Source organism: Oculina patagonica, chromosome 1 (assembly GCF_052425735.1).
Source record: "Oculina patagonica isolate OP01 chromosome 1, crgOcupat, whole genome shotgun sequence".
NCBI lineage: Eukaryota > Metazoa > Cnidaria > Anthozoa > Scleractinia > Oculinidae > Oculina > Oculina patagonica.
In genome coordinates this window covers 28566245-28587562 of record NC_135758.1, presented here as the reverse complement: position 1 = coordinate 28587562, position 21318 = coordinate 28566245, and the positions used below count along the sequence as shown (strand labels likewise).

The following is a 21318-nucleotide window of genomic DNA, read 5'->3' as shown; positions in this document are numbered from 1 at the left end:
CAGAGGGAATCTGTTAACTTCTTCGACAATCATGCCCACCCCACCCTAGAAAAAGTGAAAGCCATTCAAAACAAAAACAATCATACAAAAAGCTTTCAAAAGCTTTAAATTCGTACATATTTATTTGTGGCGCGTTTTTCATAATTTAAAACAAGCTAAAATTATGTCATGTGACACTTTCCATTTTGGTATAAATAGAGCGCGTCGATTTCAGGAACGCCTTGGAATTAGCTACAGAAGTGTACCGGTAAAACGAAACGGGGGCAAGGAAATGATTGCCAACAGAACTTTGTGGTGCGTGCTTTACTTGCGTTGTACTGTAAGATGCTGTAGTCATGACGTAATCGTGTCGCATGTGACAATCGTAGGGAAAATTGTACCGTCCAATTTGACCCTTGGAAGTAATTTGTAACTCTGAATTATAAACAATTAACTAACTATTTAGTGCAAGTTACAATTCAAATCACAATGCAAGTCAAAAGAGCTTGATGACCAACAATGAAACAAAATGTCATAAAAGTTTACAGTTTACATCGGCGAGACTGGAAGACCTATGCAAGATAGGATCAAAGAACACGACCGCGACATCCGACTCGCACGCACCCAGACTTCCGCCGTTGCAGAGCATACCAACAACACCGGACACTACCCGCTTTGGAATGAGGTAAAGTTTATTGATCGTGACTCGCACTTGTACACACGCCGGGTCAAAGAGGCGATTCACATAAGACTTCACCCTAATAATATCAACAGGGACTGGAATTGAAATTCCTGAAGCATGGATGCCCACGATCAAAAAACACAACAACAGGAGAACTGTACGACTGCGGACCACCGAGGGAGCAACAGTACACCAGCATGCAGAACACTGAGGATCGAAATGCACCAATCAGAGCTGTTGAAAACCAACCAATCACAGCGCAGCCGTGTGCTTTATAAGCTAACGCACAACCAGTCGACCTTATCGCCTGATGAAGACTAGCAGTATGCAGTCGAAACGTTGCGATCTCCATCACACGTGACTACGTCGTGAGACAAACGAAATAATACTTTATTATTAGTGAAACAAAATGTTTGACCAAACTGACGCAGAAAACGAAATAATTGTTAGCCAAACCCACTCCTTTTGTCTTGCCCTTACCCTTACCCTCAGCTCAAAATGTCTTTTGCTCTCACGCTTGTTAGAATTGCATTCCGTGTTAAGCCTGGTTTTCACTAGCGACACAAGCACAAGCGCAAGGATAACAGCTCTTTTTTCATCGTGAAAACAGCTTCGACGCAAGCAAAAGCAATGCAATGCACAAGTGCATTGCATTTTGATGCTTGTGCTTGCGGCAAACACAAGCACAAAGATCAAAATTTGTCCTTTTTGCGTGATTGTGCTTGCATCGCTAGTGAAAACCAGTCTTTAGAGCGTCTTTGAACTGGTTATTGTCTAATTCACTTAAAATTAATTGCAAGAAACTTTTGATCAAGTGAGATACAACATAGCTTGGCATATTCGTGTGTTCATCGTATGTACTCGTGTGTTTCTGTATATTCCCTGTGTTGTATTTTATCCGAGTATTTCTCGTTGTACTCTTGTGGTGTTTTAGTCGTGATCTCTTTCTTTTCAAAGCTCCAGGCTTAACCGTTTTCTCAGGGGAAATGCAAAGATGCGTGAAATGCAAATTCAAAACAGATAAGCTCTATATAACCCGGTATAAATTATATCACATGCTTCTCCATCGAGCCACACATCTCGAAAATGATTCCCTTTACAATGCCATAACATAAGTAAATACAAGAAGAAATACCTTTAGCTAATAATAATAGGTAAAACGAATGACGAAAGTCGGTTGCCAAGCATAAACCAGGCAGTACGCCTAGCCACGCAAACCTAATTGTCGATCATAATTAATTCTACGATGAAAGTTCTTGGGTCTAGGGGAACATTCTGTGTAAGGGGTAGTGACTTCTGACTGAAATCTGATTTATTCTTGGTGATTGAGGCTTCAGAGAAAAGTTGTTTTTGTGCTGGATTCAGCTTAGCTATTGTAGATTAATTTTTGGATGCTTAATTTCAAATTCGAATCTTTCTATGAAACACGTACACTGATGGTATGTGGTACGTAAAAAATACGTCTCGACAACTTCCTTAAAACTTTAATTTGACACTTGAAAGGGAAGTTCGTTGTAAACAAAAATCTCTACCAGAATCTTAATTCCACACCCCAGAATAACGAAAGCGAGTGCAATGGCAACTACATGGTCCAGATACCAAGCAAAAGAGAACTGATCTAACAATAGTTCGCTGATAGCCATACCAAGTAAAAGCCCACTTGTGACAGCGTCATCAATACACAGAGACACCAGTACAGAACTGCTGAGTCGCTTGGATATCCAGTACTCTAGAATGGCAAGCACACAGTACACAAAGCTAAATCCCATCAAAACTGGCCACAGTAAATTGGAATGATTGGGCCTTGTTTCGTCTACCAAGTGAAAGCTAGCAATAGCTATTATGATGAAACTGTCTACAGTAAAGGCGATGCCAAACGCGATCGACCCGCATTTCTCTCTCTTGGGTGCAATTTTTCCATTGTCACAAAACCGCCAGATAACAACCGAAGCGCTGAACACCGCCAATAAAGTGTCAAGGGCTGAAGCAACAACTGAAGAGCTATCTGTTGTGGCCGAGCCAAAGATCGAGGCTGCAGAGAAAATCACTGAAGCGACCAAGCTTGCTATAGACACAGCCAGGGCAGCTTTTTTCCACTGTCTTTCGTTGATTTCCAAAATTGTTTCTCGTTTCTTTTCATCGTTGTCTTCAGTGGTGAACGACACGCAGGGCGATGTTTCAAGCACACTGTCCTTAACAGCGGGGTTAAATTCTGCTTTGAAGTTAGCTGCTAATTTCGGCGAGGATGGTGGTGTCCAGGCGCCCTGGAAATCGCGAAATATTTCATCCCATGAAGGGCGCGGAAAGGTATTACCTTTGTCATCAGTGTCTTGCTTTTCCATTGTGGGTTTCTCGCCATGCTACGTACAATCCTCACATCTCAAAATGATTACCTCGTAGAGTTACCCTAAGTGCAATGATAGTATTGATAGGAAAGGTGAACATGATTTGCATGCTATTTAAAATTTAAAATTCCAAATTGTGAATTAATGGACGAATAGGCTTTGTTGTTGAACAATTGCCAGAAGGGAGACCAAATAACTCTCCATTGATTGGAAACCTTTGCCGTACAAAGGGATTAGGTTGTAAGGACGCACGGATCATTTCCCTGTACCAACAGACTTAATTTCCTAACTGGTACCAACTGTTGTCGCAGCAGCTAAGAGTTTTTGGGTAGAAAACCCTCGGACATTCTGTCAACCAAGCGTAGAGATAAGATGATGTACTTAAAATCAATATATTTTGAGTTAGAAAAGCGAATTCCACAAGACAGACAAGACAATACACGTGACAAAGGGTAGACAGAGACTATTATATTTTACAGAATCCAAGTGAATAACTTTAATCCAAGGAAATACGATTACCAAATCTATAACCTTATTACATGAAATTTTCGCGACATGTTAATTTTGCGATTTTGAGATGTGCATACTATATGCGTCACTTAGATTTCGCGATTTTCCGAAAATTTGTATTCAGTTGAATCACTTTAATTTCGCGCTTTTAAGGAAGACACAATTTACACTTCCTTGCCAATATTATTTAACATGTCCTTAAACTAGGTAAAACACTTTACTGAAAGGAAATTAATGTCAAAATTAGCAAAAACGCAATGGCGGGACTAAATGTCAACAGTAACGACAAAGGCTGAGCAGTCGGTTCTGACAATGTCCACAGGTACGTGAATTATTGTTCTCGAGTCAATTTACCACAAAATCCATTTACATTGAAAATTCCTGTCCTTCCTTCAGTGATACTTAACTCATTCTTTCGAATTTTTGATAATTGGTATAATGTATCACTTATAGTTTTCGCGTAATGTTATGTTCGCGACACTTATTGTTCGCGTCACTTTAATTTCGCGATTTTTTTTTGAATCGCGAAATTCGCGAAATTAAGTGTCGCGAAAATTTCATGTAATAAGGAAGTGTAGAAAAGCTAACGCGAATTAACAAAAAAATAAACTGAACCTTATCGATACCAGTCAATGCAACGAACGCTATATGAAAACCTGTAGTGACTTCAATTTGCAAGACCCGTTTCACCAATTTATGAAGAGCCACTGAAACCGAAATTTTTTACCAGACGGTCCGAGAGGAGGGAGAGACGAGGGAGCGGATGAACTCAGAACGTTTGTTTTGGTACTAAAGTAAAGCTGGAAAGAAGCTGAATTAACTGACAGAAGAAGAACTGAAAACCCGGCAGCAAAAGCAACATAAAAACTGGGAGCACGCGACAATCTGTAAAGAAAAATGATATTAAAAGCTTACAGGAGCCCATCAACTGAAGCTTAAGATTATGATAAATGAGGGGTGACACTTCTGCATGCTAGCTTGGAAATATGATCATGTGCACATTTAATTTCCCACCGCCTAGCATAAAGTAAAGGTTGGTTCTCATATGATCGCCCCGATCGTTTCTATCGCATCAATCGTAAATACTGAGACGATGGTAAGAGATCGAAGCGATTGGAAGCGATCGGGGGTTCTCATAAGATCATCCCGATCGCCTGGTATGAGGGAAGACCTACGAAAAACAATCATTTTAGCCATAGATCCAACACAATGGCAGCTTTCAATGAAAGAGCAAAACTCGTGGCCTCCTATCTTCTCAGTTATTGCAGTTTTACGGCAAAGAAGGAAAAAAGAAGCTAGAAGGATATGACACAGGCGATCCAAGCGATCGTGATCGTCCCAATCTGTGTAATGTTCTCATTTTTAACAACTTCTAAGCTGGATCCGAGATTGTTGCTGCTAGCTGGGCAGTACTGAAGTGTTTCATTACTTTTTTTTTCTCTTCAACAAGAAAGAATTCTGATTGACTAAGAAGTAAAAAAAATCCTTTTTGGTAACAAGTGTCAGTGATATTGCAAATGCATTGAGAAATTAGTTAAGAATCCCATCATTTTGGGGGAGGCTGAGCAGTTGGCAATTTACAAAGAACAAATCTAGTTTATGAAAAGGAGGAGGATTTGAATCAGGGATCTCCAAATCCTGCGCCTTAAATTATTATAGGAAATTAACGCGAATTTCACAAATTCGCGTTAATTTAAGTCGCGTTAATTTTTGTTAACGTTTATTTCCGCGCCGTTAATTAAGTGGAGCGTTAATTTCCGCGACCTTAATTTCCATTATTTTGGCCCCATTTTTCTAATCTCCTAGGAAAAAACCATTATTTCTTCAGGGTGGACGCTCGAAGCGGTCAGATTTCTTCGCTCAACCCATACGTTTAGGTTTAGTATCACGACACCTAGTGTTGGAATAAACTTGTTCCTGTTGTCTGAAGAAGTGTTTTTCTTTGTGTGCGTCGCGTTCATTTCCTTCATTTTGAAATGTTGCCCGCTCTTTCGCGTTAATTTCATTTATTGGGAAGAAATATTTCCTTCGATTCGCGTTAATTTAAGTCGCGTTAATTTCAAATACCTTAATTTACACAAGCGTTAATTTCCTATACCTCGGCCATGCCACCTCTAATAAATCACGTGCATGCAATTGTATGACAGGAGGCAAACGGTCGTAAACGCATATTTTCCCATATTGTCATAACTATAACAATATCCTCGAATCTGATTGGCTCCGTCATAGCACGTGCTATAATTGGAGCTCGCGTCTCTAAAGTGGCCAATAATTATCAGTTATTGGACGAGGTTGAGCAAAATAGCTTGATCTGCAAGACACTGACAAATCACGATATTTTGCGAGAACCGAGTTCAATAATTGTTTTATCATTCGATCACTGAATTTGTTTTGCACAAAGTAACTTCGGGAACTGCGTGGAAACCGCACTATTTCTTGCTGAATTAATGCAAACGAAAGCGCAACTTCGCCTTCGATAATACGAGCTGGTCTTAATCCAATTCTCTTTCTTTCAGATATTGCCGAAATACAATAAGAGGAAATTCCATTGCCTTCTTTGTAGTTTCAGGGGCGGATACAGGGGGGTGGATATCCACCCCGCATTTTTCATTAAAAAAAATTCGAAATGTCACTTTATTTGAAATAGAAAATAAATAAATAAAGAAAAATTAGCTCTCACTCATGTCTCGTTGTTGTTACCCCACGTTTCGCCGTCTGCCGCCACTAAGGGTTAGGGTTAGGCTTAGGGTTAGGCCCTAATGGTCTGCCATCCACCCCGCCTTTTGAAATCCTGGATCCGCCCCTGAGTTTCGCTGTTTTTTCGGGCCTAGTAAACAAATCCAACCGCTCTTCTTCATCTCTGGAAACTGAGCTACCATTTTGTCTCGGAAGTGGACACAACTACGCATGAGCAGAATATTATTTGTAGCAAAATCATTGTCAGACGCTTATGCGCATGAGCAGACCATTATTTGTAGGCAGTAATTTGCCATTCTCGTTCCCAGAGCCTCCGTTTCTTTTGGTCACGTGGTCGGCGAAAAAAATAAAAAAATACTCGTGGCCCTGGGGAAGAGGATGGTTATTTGCAGATCACGTGTGGGCTCTCAGCCAATGAAAAGGAAGAAAAAATTGCATCGAATGTTAACAAGGTTTGCATGCTGCGCATGAGTGCCATCTTTATTTGGTTACTTATTGTGACTGAATGCTCCTTGATATTCCTAAAACCCTCAATTTCAAAAATGGCTTTTTAGTCATAGTGATAATAAACCACCAATAAACAACCGATAATAAACCACCACCTTTGTTTAAATTTTTTCCTCGAATTTTGTAATACTAATGATTAATTGGTAATGAGGATTGAGCCCAATTCTGTCGGTAATCACACTCGTGATACAAATCAGACTCCCGCTACGCTGTTGTCTTCTTTTTATACCATGCCGAAAATATAGCCAATCAGAATTCAGGAAAGTCGTTGTATACTCCACGGTATTCAACTCAACCTTCCCATTGTGCGCTGCGATTTTAGTCTCGACAAAATTTAGTATGCGTATTTTCTATGGCATGATATATAGAGAATGATACATGGTTGCGCGGAGATGTGTAATTTATCTTCGAGTGTTTAACTCAAGTGACTCGTGGGATATTCCATAAAACAATTATTTCACTCGTGCTTGTTGGATAGGAGATCGTTATAGCCAACTTGGCGCTACACGCCTCGTTGACTATCTACCATCTCATATCCAACGCGTGCTCGTGGAATAATTGTTAAGTATACCACTAAAAAGCGTTGCATAACTAGTATGTTATTAAATCACTCAAATGATTACAGACCGAATTAGAAACAACTCAGTCCTATTATCATTACTAACTGTGCTATGAGAATACATTAAAGCTACTCTCGCTACGGGCGGTGCGCAACCCAGAAACGTTCTGTAGATTTAAATTTCTGAAAATATGCCTGAGCCTGCATAAATTTCTAATTCCACTCGGCCCCATGCATGCGGTCCAATTTGATCAGTTGAAAAAACCTTCCCTTCTACAAGGTCCTTTGTAGCTTAATCTTGCCGAAACGCGAGTCAATCACGCAGTGGATGTTTAAATGAAAAGTGAAAATTAAATGAAAATATTAATTGTAACCCTAAAACAAAACATTAATGAGCACAAGTACGGTAACCTTTAATTTCTCCAGGCTGTCGGCGAGAGAAAAGGAGCGAAAAAGCGGCCGCGACGAGAACTTGGCCGTTTCTTTCATTTTTTGCCCGTCGCACTTCAGTGATTATCTCTCAACATTAAAATCAGTAGCCTAGAAAAGCTAGAAAGACCGAAAAAATAATCAGAATTCGCGAAAACTGGATAGTTAATTTGGTGGTTTAGTATGGAGTCAGTTTGTATTATACATTATAAGAAATTTTAATAGGCCGTCTTGCCATCTGGTATAGTACATGTTAAGCATGAGGGATGATTTACTTAAATCTCAAATGCCCCTTGACGGAGACTTAAATTATTATTACTTGAGCGCTGTGCCGTGTCCTTATACTATTAATCACGAATAATTAGGTAAGATAAACCAATCAGCGGCCAAGTTATTTTGTCAAAGGCGGTGCAAATTGCCTCCTTACAAAGAGAAAGTAGTTGAGCGGAACGAAGAACATCACGGAAAATAGAAATCTGCTTAGTGTAGAACGTTGTTCGAGGCCTTCAGTATGGTTTGCACGGCGCAACAAAGACTAATGATAAATGGAACGTTGCATTGGTTATAATTATACATGTTTATTTGACAGCTATAAACCCATCTTAATGACAAGATGTTTGGGCGGCCTGACCATTGTATTGGATAGGATCCCATTTAAATCGGCCCAAGTGATCAGACATCTGAACTAACAAGGAAATTGCGTTTTAGCCACAATCAGGCTTTGCTTGATCTCTCGGAAATTCAGCTCGACAAAAAAAGTGTCTCTTATAGAAATTTAGTGCTGACCACCAGATTGTTAGCGAGCTATCGACACCGCCAGTGATCCGCGTAGAAACCACCCTTTATTGAAACGGGAATTGCAATGCATATCAACTGAAAATCTGAAACGGCAGTTTTTTGTATAAAAAGATTTCCACAAGAATCTTGATACCACAAAATAAAATAATGAGTGATACTCCTATCGCTACAGAATGATCCAAATACCATAGGTATGGAAGTTTATCTTGAATGAATTGGTTAACTGCAAGCGCGAATAGAAGACCGCCCGTCAGCGCATCATCTATACACAGGGCTACAAGAACTGAACTCCTGAGCTTTTCTGATATCCAGAATTCCATCCCAGCTAGTACACAGTAGACAAAACACGATCCCAGTAGAGACGGCCACATTATATTGGAGCCGTCTGGTTTCGTTTCGTCCATCAAGTGTTTCGCTGAAACGACAATTGCGACAAGGGCATCCACGATGAACGCAATTCCAAAAGCAATCGATCCTTGCCTCTCCCTCTTTGGAGCGATTTTTCCATTCTCGTCGTCGCGAAATCTCCAGATCACAATACAGGCTGTAAATATAGCGAGAAAAGTGTCCATAGCCGAGGCAAGTACGGAAGAACTGTCTGTAGTGGCAGACGCAAAAAACGATGCTCCACTTAGAATCAACGACACAATTAAACTCGCTATGGTTACGGCCAGCGCGGCTTTTCGCCACTTCTTTCTTTCGCGAACCTGTAATATTGTCTCTGGTTTGTTTTCTTCCTCTTCTTCTTCGGTAAAAGAAACGCAAGGTGATTTTTCCCAGACGCGGTCATTTTCTCCAGGGTTAAACTCCGCTTTGAAGCGAGCTGCCAATTTTGGCGAGGATGGGGGTGAGAAGCGCTCATCGCTGGAATTCGCCATCAAGGGCTACGGTGAAGTTGTGGTCTGTGTTGTTCCTCAATCACTTGCCTGCAAGCTGGTTAAGTGTTCGGTAAGGTATATTTACGCTACAAACTGCAGCACGACGTTTGTTTCTCAGAATCTCGCGTTTAGTATAGTATTTAATACCTTGATAACGACAGGCGTAAATTTGCAAAGTCACCGAAGCTTACGCATTGTTTCGTTCCGGTTTTGTGGGTTACCTTCGAAATTTGCATTAATGAGCTAAACAGTTAACAATTGAATTCCTATAATTCTAAGCTCGAATCATGGTATAAATGCCGCTTTTTAATTAAACTGTTTGGTCACATCGGTGTTCAAAGCCCCCTTGAAAGTTCGTGAACTATATAAGTTGGAATGGGTCGCAACCATGTATAATCAGAAACTTCATATTTTCATTAGAATGAGAATGGATCAATTGAAGCATGACTACAGTATTTTCATACTGTGCAGTTTCATTGAAGCAAATAGATAACTGATTATATGCAGAGTAAAATTTAAATTTCAAAAGGATAAATCAACTGTGTGAGGCGTTTGGTATGATATCAAGTAGTGGGAAAATTGAAGCTGGATGTTCACTGAAAACCAAGGACCGCATAAAATAGTGCCAAATACCGAAACTTTAGACTAAGCTTTCTTTGCGAATTTGTTGCCAGTTACAGTTGCCAGTTAGTTTTCTCCAAAAAAAGCGACAAAAACACGCCGATTTGTTCGGAAACAATTTCGAACCTCCAGGCATTCCATGCGTCTTTTTACGTGATGGGCCTGGTGACTAGACATGGTGCCAATGTGTGGTGTCGACCGATCGAACTTTCTACGATGTTTTTCACTTCATTGAAGGATTTAAACATTCTGCATTTTGCCATTTTGCCTTGTAAACTTCAGTATAATACAAGTTAGTAAGCAAAGACAGAAAGCAAATTTATTTGTGTGAATGTTTTTATGGCTAGTGGAAACTGAATAAGGAAGTCGCCTGCTTTCGATTGGAAATACACATCCGAGGTTTTCCAATGTTTTTTGACAGGTAAACCACCTTGAAATAAATTTAAATCGTCGTAGAACTTAGTTATATCTGGTCTTGAATGTAACTAATTAATATTCATGAAAAATTGGGACCAGAGAAGGAAGTCCGGATAATCGAGAAATCCGGATAATCGAGGTCCGGATAATCGAAGTTCGACTGTACATCTATTTGGTCACACTGGTGTTCAAAACCCTCTTGAAAGTTCGTGAACTATAAGCTGGAATGGGTCGCAATCAGAAGGACTCGGGGTCGCAATCAAGTAAAATCAGAAACGTCATATTTTCATTAGAATGGGAGTGGATCCGCAATCGGAGCATGACTGCAGTATTTTCATACTGTGCAGTTTCATTGAAGCAAATAGAAAACTGATCATATGCACAGTAAAATTTAAATTTCAAAAGGATAAATCAACTGTGTGAAGCGTTAGGCATGATATCAAGTAGTGGGAAAATTGAAGCTGGATGTTCACTGAAGACCAAGAACCTAAAACAGTGCCAAATGCTGAAGCCTTAGACTAATCGTTCTTTGCGAATTGGTTGCCAATTACCTCTATTTGGTCACGTTGGTGTTCAAAGCCTTCTTGAAAGTTCGTGAACTATAAGCTGGAATGGGTCGCAATCAGAAGGACTCTGGGTCGCAATCAAATAAAATCACTGAAATCAGAAACATCATAGTTTCATTAGGGGCCTTTTTAAATTACCTTTAAAGGGCCTTTAAAAATGTCTTGAGCAGACCACCGAACGGTTGATTCGTCTAAATATTTTGAGGGGATATTTAAGTGAAAAGTTAAGAAAAAAGATGCAGCAAACTTACTGTAGGTGTGTGACAGAATGACCATTTACTATCGTAAATGTGTATGAAAGGGTTATATTTTCTGTCAAAAATGGTACAGTCGAACCTAGGGCTTTCCACAGGTTGCTTGAAATTATTCAAAAAGTTGCTCGAAATTTCTGAAAAAGGTGCTCAAAAGTTGCTTCAAAAATCAAAAAAAGTTGCTCGAAAGTTGCCCAAAAACCCCCCAAACGCTGCTTTATATCAAGAAAATTTCTCCAAATATATGCTAATTTTCCTTTGAAGGTAAGATTTCTAAGTGATTTCGTGCAATTTCATTGCAACAGAAGTATCTAAATAACATTTTAAGGCAAAATGTGTTGAAATACAAAGATTCTTTTACTGAGAAAAATCGTGAAGATATCGATGACGTCATGTTTGCTGACGACCCTATATCTCTTTATTTCATAATGGAGCCCAAACCAATTGTGGAATTGCACGCATTTTAGGCATCCTACTGATGTACGGTTACGGCAATTAGATATTTTCAGGAGCGCAATTACGTTCATAGTCTGCCCCTTAGAATATTTGTAATGTTTAAATGCAGTGGGGAATGAGTGGAAAGTCGAAACGTCTTCGGATGTTTCACGAAAATCTTTGTCAAACTTCGGATACGTTTGTATGGCTTTCGGACAACACTCGGACAATCTTCGGATATATTCGGTCTAGAAATTGCTCAAAATGCAACAAGTTGCTCGAAAGAGAAAAAGTTGCTTAAAGAGGTAAAAAGTTGCTCGAAATATGAGAAGTTGCCAAAAAGTTGCCGAGCAACTTGTGGAAAGCCCTAGTCGAACCCCCTATTAGCGGCCACCATTAAAGAAACGGCAAGTGGCCGCTTAATAAGGGTTAGTCAGAAATTAGCAAACGTCGTGGTAGAAACAACACTTTATTGCGAGAAAATCAAAATAACATTTCTTAGCTTAGTGACAACGGAATCACGTCAAGACGAAAATAAGCGTCACAGCACGAAATCGAAAATTTTCTCAACTTTCCGACAAACGCAAAGTTGCGTAAAGTTGGAGTTTGAGCTTTACGGCGGTTTAATAAAGGAACGTAAAGCTGCGCAAAGGAAAACCATCGTAATTTTTCGTAAAACTGCCGTAAAGCCACTGAAAAGATGCCTTTTACACTCAAGCATTCAAATTTCCGTAAAGTTTTTTATGGTCTTTTTTTTTACAATTTCGTGCTGTGCATGTGTTTGAATGTTTTTATCAGTAGTCACTTCCTATTTCGGACCCATCCGTCATTAGCTTGTTGAAAACGAGGTCAAACTATATATACCGGTACTACATGTATTTTATAAATTCATGTTGGCCGCAGGTGGCCGCTAAATAAGGGTTTTATTTACAGTGTTATACTGGCAATACTTTCAGAACTTTCATAACTGGCCGCTTAATAGAGGAGGGTGGCCGCTTTGCTAACTGTATTGTTAAATGACTACCTGTCTTTATGACTGACTGGCTGACTTGCTTGCTCATTAAGGTCGCGCAGGACCCTTGCTCATTAATATATTCATTAGTCAAATTTCTTCTTGGAGTGCTATCTTGTAAAGCTTTAATTCACTACATTTTGAATATCGATTCCTCTAAAATTTAATAAGGATACTCAGGGATGATGGAATTACATTATGATTGTCCTTTTACTGAGAGATGACCGTTGTCTGTGATGTTACAAGCCCTTTTAAAAAAGTTTAACTGAAGATAATGCGATTTTGTGTCCAAGTTTTCAGCGAGCACAGCGCACCCAATTAAATGATTATATAGCCTAGTGATAAATCGTAACTTCTTTTGTGCTCCCACTAGAACGAAATTTTCGATTTCAAAAGCTGCTACAAGTTAATGGCTTCTAAGAGAGTAAAAATGTGAAATCTAAACTTTGAAACATGCTATCTTCATTTTGAGAAGGAAATTTAAAAATTCGCTCTAGCCAGAGCACAATAGAGTACACCAAGTTTATGTTCCTCGCGAATCAAATCTTGAAATTCTATATCGGCGGAGAAAACTTGGACACAAAATTGAAGGTTTTGAGGCTTTCGAAGACCTTCCGAGTCAATGTTTACAACAACGTGTGATATATTCAAAGCTGTGAATCTATTTATGATAATTTCCTATGTTCCAGCGCACGTGGCACAAAGCTGAGAACAATTACTAGTAATTACTCGTACAAAAGAGTTTAAAAACAAACATCCTCATGAATATTTCGTTTGTTGTCGGCTTCAGTCGTCCGGCAGTTCGTGCATACTCTTTAAATAAATACATACTAATGATTGCAAGGGTCTTGCGCGACCTTAAACGCTTGTGGTAACGTAACTTGCTTAGCTACTCTGTTATTTACTATTTACTCACTATCATTCACTTAGGAATTTACTTGGTTGCTTATTTACTTTCATATTTGCTTTCTTACTTAGTTGGTTTTTTACTTACTTACCTATTTACTTACTTAATTAATTACATATATACATTCTTACTTACTTACTTACTTACTTACTTACTTACTTACTTACTTACTTACTTACTTACTTACTTAATGAATAATCATTCACCTGATGTAGTAGTAGAAAGACGTTGCTTGCCCTCCGCATTGAAACGTTTTGTCGTAAAATAGGTTTTAAAGGAAATCACTACATGTCTCAACAGTTTAGTTGGCCTGAAATACGGTATTCTAATGAAACAAAACAAAACAAAGCAAAACAAAATAAAGTGTCTTCTGTGACCACTGCCCGAATGAGACGTTGCAGGGTCAATGTAAACGAACGCTAAAAAAAGTATTCTAAATGAACATAACATGGTTAAAAATCTCGACTGGCAGGGGGCAGACCCGGTGGCTGGTCCTCCTCCTTCTCGTCATCCCTTCCTTCTCATCGTCCTCGTCTTCCTCGTCCTCCGCCTCGTCCTCGTCCTCGTCCTCGTCCTCGTCATCGTCTTCCTTCTTCTTGTCCTCTTCTTTGTCTTCCTCCTCCTCTTCGTCGTCCTCGTCCTCGTCCTCGTCCTCGTCCTCGTCCTCCTCGTCCTCCCCTCCTCCTTATCGTCCTCGTCCTCCTTCTTGTCCTCCTCTTTGTCTTCCTCCTCCTCTTCGTCGTCATCGTCCTCCTCGTCCTCCTCGTCCTCCTCTTCCTCCCCTCCTCCTTATCGTCCTCGTCCTCCTTCTTGTCCTCCTCTTTGTCTTCCTCCTCCTCTTCGTCGTCATCGTCCTCCTCGTCCTCCTCGTCCTCCGCCTTGTCCTCGTCCTCCTTCTTGTCCTCCTCTTTGTCTTCCTCCCCCTCTTCGTCGTCATCGTCCTCCTCGTACTCCTCGTCCTCCCCTTCTCCTCATCGTCCTCGTCCTCCTCGTCCTCGTCGTCGTCATCGTCCTCGTCTTCCTCCGCCTCCTCCTCCTCTTTGTCTTCCTCCTTCTCTTCGTCGTCATCGTCCTCCTCGTTCTCCCCCTCCTCATCGTCCTTGTCCTCCTCGTCTTCGTCCTCCGCCTCCTCCTCCTCTTTGTCTTCCTCCTCTTCTTCGTCGTCATCGTCCTCCTCGTCCTCCTCGTTCTTCCCTCCTCCTCATCGTCCTCGTCCTCCTTTTTGTCCTCCTCTTTGTCTTCCTACTCCTCTTCGTTGTCATCGTCCTGCTCGTCCTCCCCTCCTCCTCATCGTCCTCGTCCTCCGCCTTGTCCTTGTCATCGTTATCGTCCTCCTCGTCCTCCTCGTCCTCCTCCTCCTCCTCCTTGTCCTTGAGCAGTACAACGTTCTAGTCGTAGTAGTTTGCCGAATGCTGTACGGTATTTCTTGCTTCTCATGCAATAAATGTAAGGATTAAATGCTGAGTTACAAGCCAGCAAAGTATTAACCCAGCGAATACTTTTTTGAAATTGAATCATGTTCTTTGCAGGGTTAACAAAGGCTGGAAGTAGAAACAGGGGTGCCCAACACAAGAAATAAACCCCCACCACTATAAAAATAGTTTTAGCTACTTTTTTCTCCGCCACGGACCCATTATGTCCCGGATGCATGTTCCGAATTCTGTTTTCTTGTCGTTTGGCGACAGAGAAAATAGAAATGTTCATGATTATGGTGCTAAGCAGCATAGTTAAGTTGTATAATGAGACGTAGGTCGGTGAAATTAAACGTAGACCATACACGATACCGAATGCAACGGCAATACACCAAACAAGCACTATTCCAACCAATGCATTCCTTGTTGTCATAACAGCGATGTACTTGTAAGGGAATCTTATCGCAACAACACGGTCAACTGTCACTGCAAACAGGTTGCTTGTGGAAGCGACCATAGCGGCATGGCCAAGGAAAAGTTTCACGGAATGAAATATCACGTATTGATCATCTGGAGCTCTGTGATTGAGGTTGTAAATCATCATCGGTAAAAACAGCGCGCAGACCGTAAAGTCAGAGAAAGCCAGGCTTGTGATGAAAAGATCAGGTTTCGTGCGAAGATTTGCGTTGTTGCGGACGGCAAGAAGCACCAACGAGTTGCCCAAGGTTCCCATGACACTGGCCAGGGCGCAAACTACAGACAAGATTATCGTTTCCTCTTTACTTAAGAGCTTACTGATATGGGCAAGTGCTGTTGTTCCTTGAGGAATGGCAGTGGAACAATTCCAGCATGACTGGTTTGACAGGTGTAACAGGTTTTGAGCCATACTTTGATCGTCCTGGATGTGGAAAAAACAACGACAATATTGTGTTTCAGTACTTCATGAAATTTCGGTTTATTTTCGAGAGTTTCCTCTTGGAATGTTTGTAACAATCGAAAGATGCCGATTAAATTTCATTGAACGGTGTCTCGGACTCTTTCTATAAATAGGTGCCAGCGTCTCAAAAGAGGAAGAACATTCTAAGATAACCTACCCATGAAAACAAGCACTGAAATGTAAAAAAAGTACCTTAATAATATAATGGTTCTCTTTTTTATTTTGCTACTAACACTGTCTCAATTGCCGACTAAAACACTGCACTTGATTTCGCTTTGGCCGCATTTTGTTGAAGTTAAAAGAGTATTTGAAACTTGTCTTTTGCCACTGAAATGAATACGAATTTTCTGTCAATGTTGCATTGTTGATGCATTTGTACCTGATTTTTAGCATAATATTTTAGTGATTTTAAAATATCCCTTAAAAAGTTTCTCACCTTTGGGTATGCAGTCACTGCTTGTTTGCCAAAATGTTCTCTTTCCTTTCCACAATCAATAAAGACTTTTCATAAGTGTAGGCAGAATATAACGAAAATATAACAACCACTCCCTCAAATGTCATTAAAAGTTTCTATTGTTTTGGAAAGTACTTCTTTCCTGTCATATTAGTGTGTGAAGAATGTCCAGTTAATTTTAGGAATATCCTAATTCTTTAATACTTTGAAATATATAAAAAAAACAAAATACGGCTTTGTTATTCCAAAAACAATAAATCAAAAATAACAAAACTTTGCTGCTGCTGTTTCCCAAGGTATTAGCTTTAGGTTTTAACATTTACTAACTTGGTTTAACCATTTCGTGCGGATTTTGACTCATCGATACTTTTAATTAGTCATTTGTCTTTTTTAATAACAACAGTTTATTATCTGGGTTAAAAATTAATCATGTAAAGTTTGATTTATTCCCGGAAAATCGAAAAAGCGTGGGTTTTTTCCTGTAATGGAAGCGTCGATATTAAGTGAAGAGCATTTAAAGGAAACAAAAAGAGAAAAGCAAGTGAGTTGTTTTAAAAAACCTTTAATTGAGGGACCAGATTGGGTTAACTATCAACTTAAATTAGTTCACTCAACCATTTCGTGCGGATTTCGACTCTTCGATATTTTTAATTATTCATAACCTTTTTTAATAACAACATTTATCATCTGGGTCTATTACGTTAACCATGTTAAAAAAATTAAAACACATTGCTGCTGCTGTTTGCCAAGGTATTAGCTTTAGGTTTTAACTTTAACTTATTTGGTTTAACCATTTCGTGCGGATTTTTGACTTAACGATATTTTTAATTATTTATTTGCCTTTTTAAATAACAACATTTATCATCTGGATTAAAAATTAATCATGTTCTAAGTGTATGATCCAGGTTTGATTTATGCTCGGAAAATCAAGAAAGCATGTTTTTTTTTCTGTAATTGAAGCGCCGATATTTAGTGGTGAGTATTCAACGAAAACGAAAAGAAAAGCAATTGAATTGTTTTAAAAACGTTGTATTGAGGGTCCAGATTGGGTTAACTGTCAACTTAACTTACTTGGTTGAAACGTTTTGTGCGGATTTTGAACGGCCTTATATTCTTGTAGCAACTTATTCATTACCTTTTTAATAACAATATTTATCACCTGGGATTATACCTTTAATTATTCATTACCTTTTTTTTGATAACAACGTTTATCATCTGCGCTGAAAATTAAGCATGTTTTAAGTGCATGATCCAAGTATGATTTATACCTGCAAAATCCTGCATTCAGGCTGCGAAAAAGCATGTTTTGTTTGTTGTAATGGGATAGTATTTAGTGGTGAGTATTCAACGGAAAAGGCATTTCAAAGAAAGGCAAGTGAATGGTTTCAAAAAACTTAAATTGAAGGTCCAGATTCGGTTAACTGTCAACTAATTTGATTGAAACATTTCGTGCGGATTTTGACTTATCGATATTTTTCATTATTCATTACCTGTTTTTAATAACAATATTTATCATCTGGGCTCAAAATTAATCATGTTTGAAGTGCACGTCGGCAGATTCAGTTTGATTTATGCCTATAAAATCCTGCATTTAAGCTTCCAGAAAGCCTGGATTCACTGTCAACGTAATTTAGTTGACTAAACCATTTCGTGCGGATTTTGATTCATTGCCATTTTTAATTATTCGTTACCGTTTTATAATAACATTTCTCATCTGCGCTCAAAATTAATCATGTTTAAAAGGGAGATTTTACCAGTGTTTTGAACAGCCAGAACTTTTATTTGTGCTGCAGGAAACCAAAGAACAAAAGTCCATTTTAATTAAAAACTGCTGTATTCGAGCATTGAAACTGTTAATAAGCATCTAATTTAGTGGCTGCGGTTGCTCGGATGGAAAGTTGTTTCCACGCGTCTTCAATAAAATCGATATTTATAGTCGCAGTTTAATTTTATCTACAAATTAGGTTATATTTTCCTTTAGATGTTCAAAGGTAATGTTTTCATGGGCTAAGGTGCTCACCACCAATTTCAAAACAGTTAAGAACAAAAATCTGCGAAATCCCCGTGACGTAGTTCCTTTAAGTGCATGATGCCCAGAAAATCCTATCTTCAGCGTGCGAGAAAACTTGGGTTATTTTGTCATAGAAGAGTCGATATTAGACTGATAGGGCGAGTATTTGACGGAAAAGAAATTGTTTTAAAACTGAAAATCTTTAATTGAGTGTTCACATTGGGCTAACTTGTCAACATAATTTCCTTGATTGAACCATTTTCTGTGGATTTTCTGCGGATGTCGACCTTATTGTTGCAGTATTTCATTCATGTCTTTTTTTTAATAACAACATTTATCATCTAGGCTTTAAAAAAATCATGTTCTAAGTGCATGTTTGAAGCTTGATTTACCGTATTAACTCGAATAAGAGCCGTTCCTGTATAAGCGCCGCCCTCAAATAAGCGACAGGGAAGGGACAGAAAAGTTAATAAGCGCGGCCCCCGAATAAGCGCCGCAGTCCCGATGCGGCGCTTATTCGAGGAATTCCTTATGGCTAAAAATAGCATTCCAAATAAATCTAAAACAGCCTGGAAAATCCTTTTCATCAAAAATGGTGTTTCGCAGTTCAAATTTATTATTTTACCGCTCGCCATTTATTATTTTCTATCCAAAATTCACACAGTTCTGTTAACGTTGTGAAAGCCGTAAACTTTGTCGGGACCGCAAGCGCAAAAGACGAATACTGACCATGACAATCAAAAGATCCTTCTTTTAGTTACTGTAGAAGTTTCGTCTAGATTAGATTGTTTGTGGCGTCCAATTTTTAAATAAGCGCCGCACTTGAAGCACGAAAAATTTAATAAGCGCCATGGCGCTTATTCGAGTAAATACGGTATAGTTGGTAATAATCCATTCAGGCCGCGAGAAGCGAGAGAGCGAGGTTTAATGGTAGAGCCGATATTTAGCAGTATAACCGAAACGAAAAGTAGAGCAAGTGAATTACCTTCGATCATAAATTCTTACTTAAGGTTTTAGATTATAAAACCTTACTTAAGGTTTTAGGTTGGATTGACTATCAAATCACTGAGAATGAGTGTTTTGTAATCCGTTTACTTCGATGAACCATTCCGTGTGGTTTTTAAATCATTGGTATAATTAGTTTTTTATTACTTTTTTTTAATAAATACTAGTTATGCAACGCTTTTGAGTGGTATACTATGGAATATCCCACGAGTCACTTGTATTTTCTCGGTATGCACACGAGCCTTTAGGCGAGTGTGTATACGAAGAAAATACAAGTGACAAGTGGGATATTCCATAGTATACCACGAGAAAGTGTTGTGTAACTATTTTATACCATGCCATAGAAAATACGCTTACTAAATTTTGTCGAGAATACAATCCCAGCGCACGATGGGAAGGTTGGGTAGAATACCGTCGAATATACAACGGCTTTACTGTATTCTGATTGGCTGTATTTTCTATGGCATGGTATAAAGACATTTATCATCTCGCCGCTAAAAATTAATCTTATTTTTAAGTGCACGAATAAAGTTTTTAAAATTTATAGCTTCAAAATCCTCTATTCAGGCCACAAGAACCACCGTTTAGTGGTAAGCTCGAATATGACGGAAATGGAAAGTAGAGCAAGCGAATTGTCAAGTTTGGCAAGTTTTTTCAAGTTTGTCGTTCGTAATCCGTCAAAAAAAAAAAACATCCTTGGTTATTTTCGCGTTTTATTACTCCTTTCATAAGTGGTGCTTATAAATATGTATCTTGTGAATTTGAAGGGAAAAATGTGTACTCATTAATTCAAATTTTTATAATTGCGAATATTCATTAAATCCTTTTAAGTTTCATTTCAAATCCACCAACCCCTCATTCCTTCTATTCCTCCCTAGTAAAACATCCTGCATACTGAAAATTTTATGGGCATCATCAACAAGCGAAAAACTCGGTCGATTTGCAGGCTACATGGGAAGCTGGGAAATGAAACTCACGAGACACATGCACGCATAACCGATGGTGACAACAACGTTATTCGACTCATTTAGATGAGGGTCTGAATGGGGGTACCTCGATAACAATAATTTTAGGCATTTTAACACTTACAGTAAAAATTCACTGTAACAGTAAATTTAATCCACAAAGAAACAAAAACAGCTCCAAAAAGGCCAATATTCTTTTATTTAGAATATTAAGAAGTTTTCGGCCATTTTCCGACAATTTCTGATCATTTCGAAAGATTTCTGAAGACTACCGAAGATTCCCGAAGACTGTCGAAGATTTCTGGAGACTAAAGAAGATGTCTGAAGACTACTGAAGATTTCCGAGAAGAACACACAGCACAGGCTCAAAGTTCATGAGTAGTTTCGTTACCGATTTTTGAAGAGCAGATAAGAATTTACAATGCTAAAAGACTACGGCTTTTTCACGAAAACCCTTCAAACACACTAACACTATTTTCTTTGGAAACAGTAAACATTATAAATTGACCAATTTAACAGCAAACACTAAAAATTATGGGCAAATAACACTAAACCCCGTTCAGACCCTCTTAGATAAATCCTTTTTTCGATATCTTGGTTTTTCCATGCTGATCGAAAAATATAACACAAAATGAGTTGGCTAAGAAGAGGTTAAATTAAAATTTTTATGGTTTGTGCGATATTGTGTGGATTCATAGGAGAAAGCAGAGCGATAGAGAGAAATTATTAGATGGTGGATTATCTCTTACAGTTTGGTGTGGAGGAGTTATCTAGGATTGTATGTTTACAATGTTTGAAAGCACGGTTAGAACTTCTAACAGAAAAGTTCAGCAATAATTGTTTGACTTCTTCAGCGTCCTAGTTTTTAATGAATATTTACAATTTTAAAAGACTCGATATTGCAAACTCACAAAGAGACCAGCTCCCAATAGGCTTAATAG

General features: G+C 38.9%; 2 protein-coding genes across 2 annotated transcripts in view; both read right to left on the bottom strand.

The window, feature by feature from the left end:
* Positions 1-21318, bottom strand: part of LOC144662309 (melanocortin receptor 3-like) — an 89167-nt gene that overhangs the window by 30120 nt on the left and 37729 nt on the right. The window lies entirely within an intron of this gene.
* LOC144646206 (melanocortin receptor 3-like) lies at positions 14917-15919 on the bottom strand. The gene has a single exon (XM_078505750.1). It carries the CDS (start codon positions 15889-15891, stop codon positions 14917-14919), a length of 975 nt encoding a protein of 324 aa, XP_078361876.1. The 5' UTR covers positions 15892-15919.

Bases quoted from the DNA above. Each gene is read 5' to 3' on its own strand.
- LOC144646206 (XM_078505750.1), bottom strand. From the start codon at position 15,891: ATGGCTCAAAACCTGTTACACCTGTCAAACCAGTCATGCTGGAATTGT.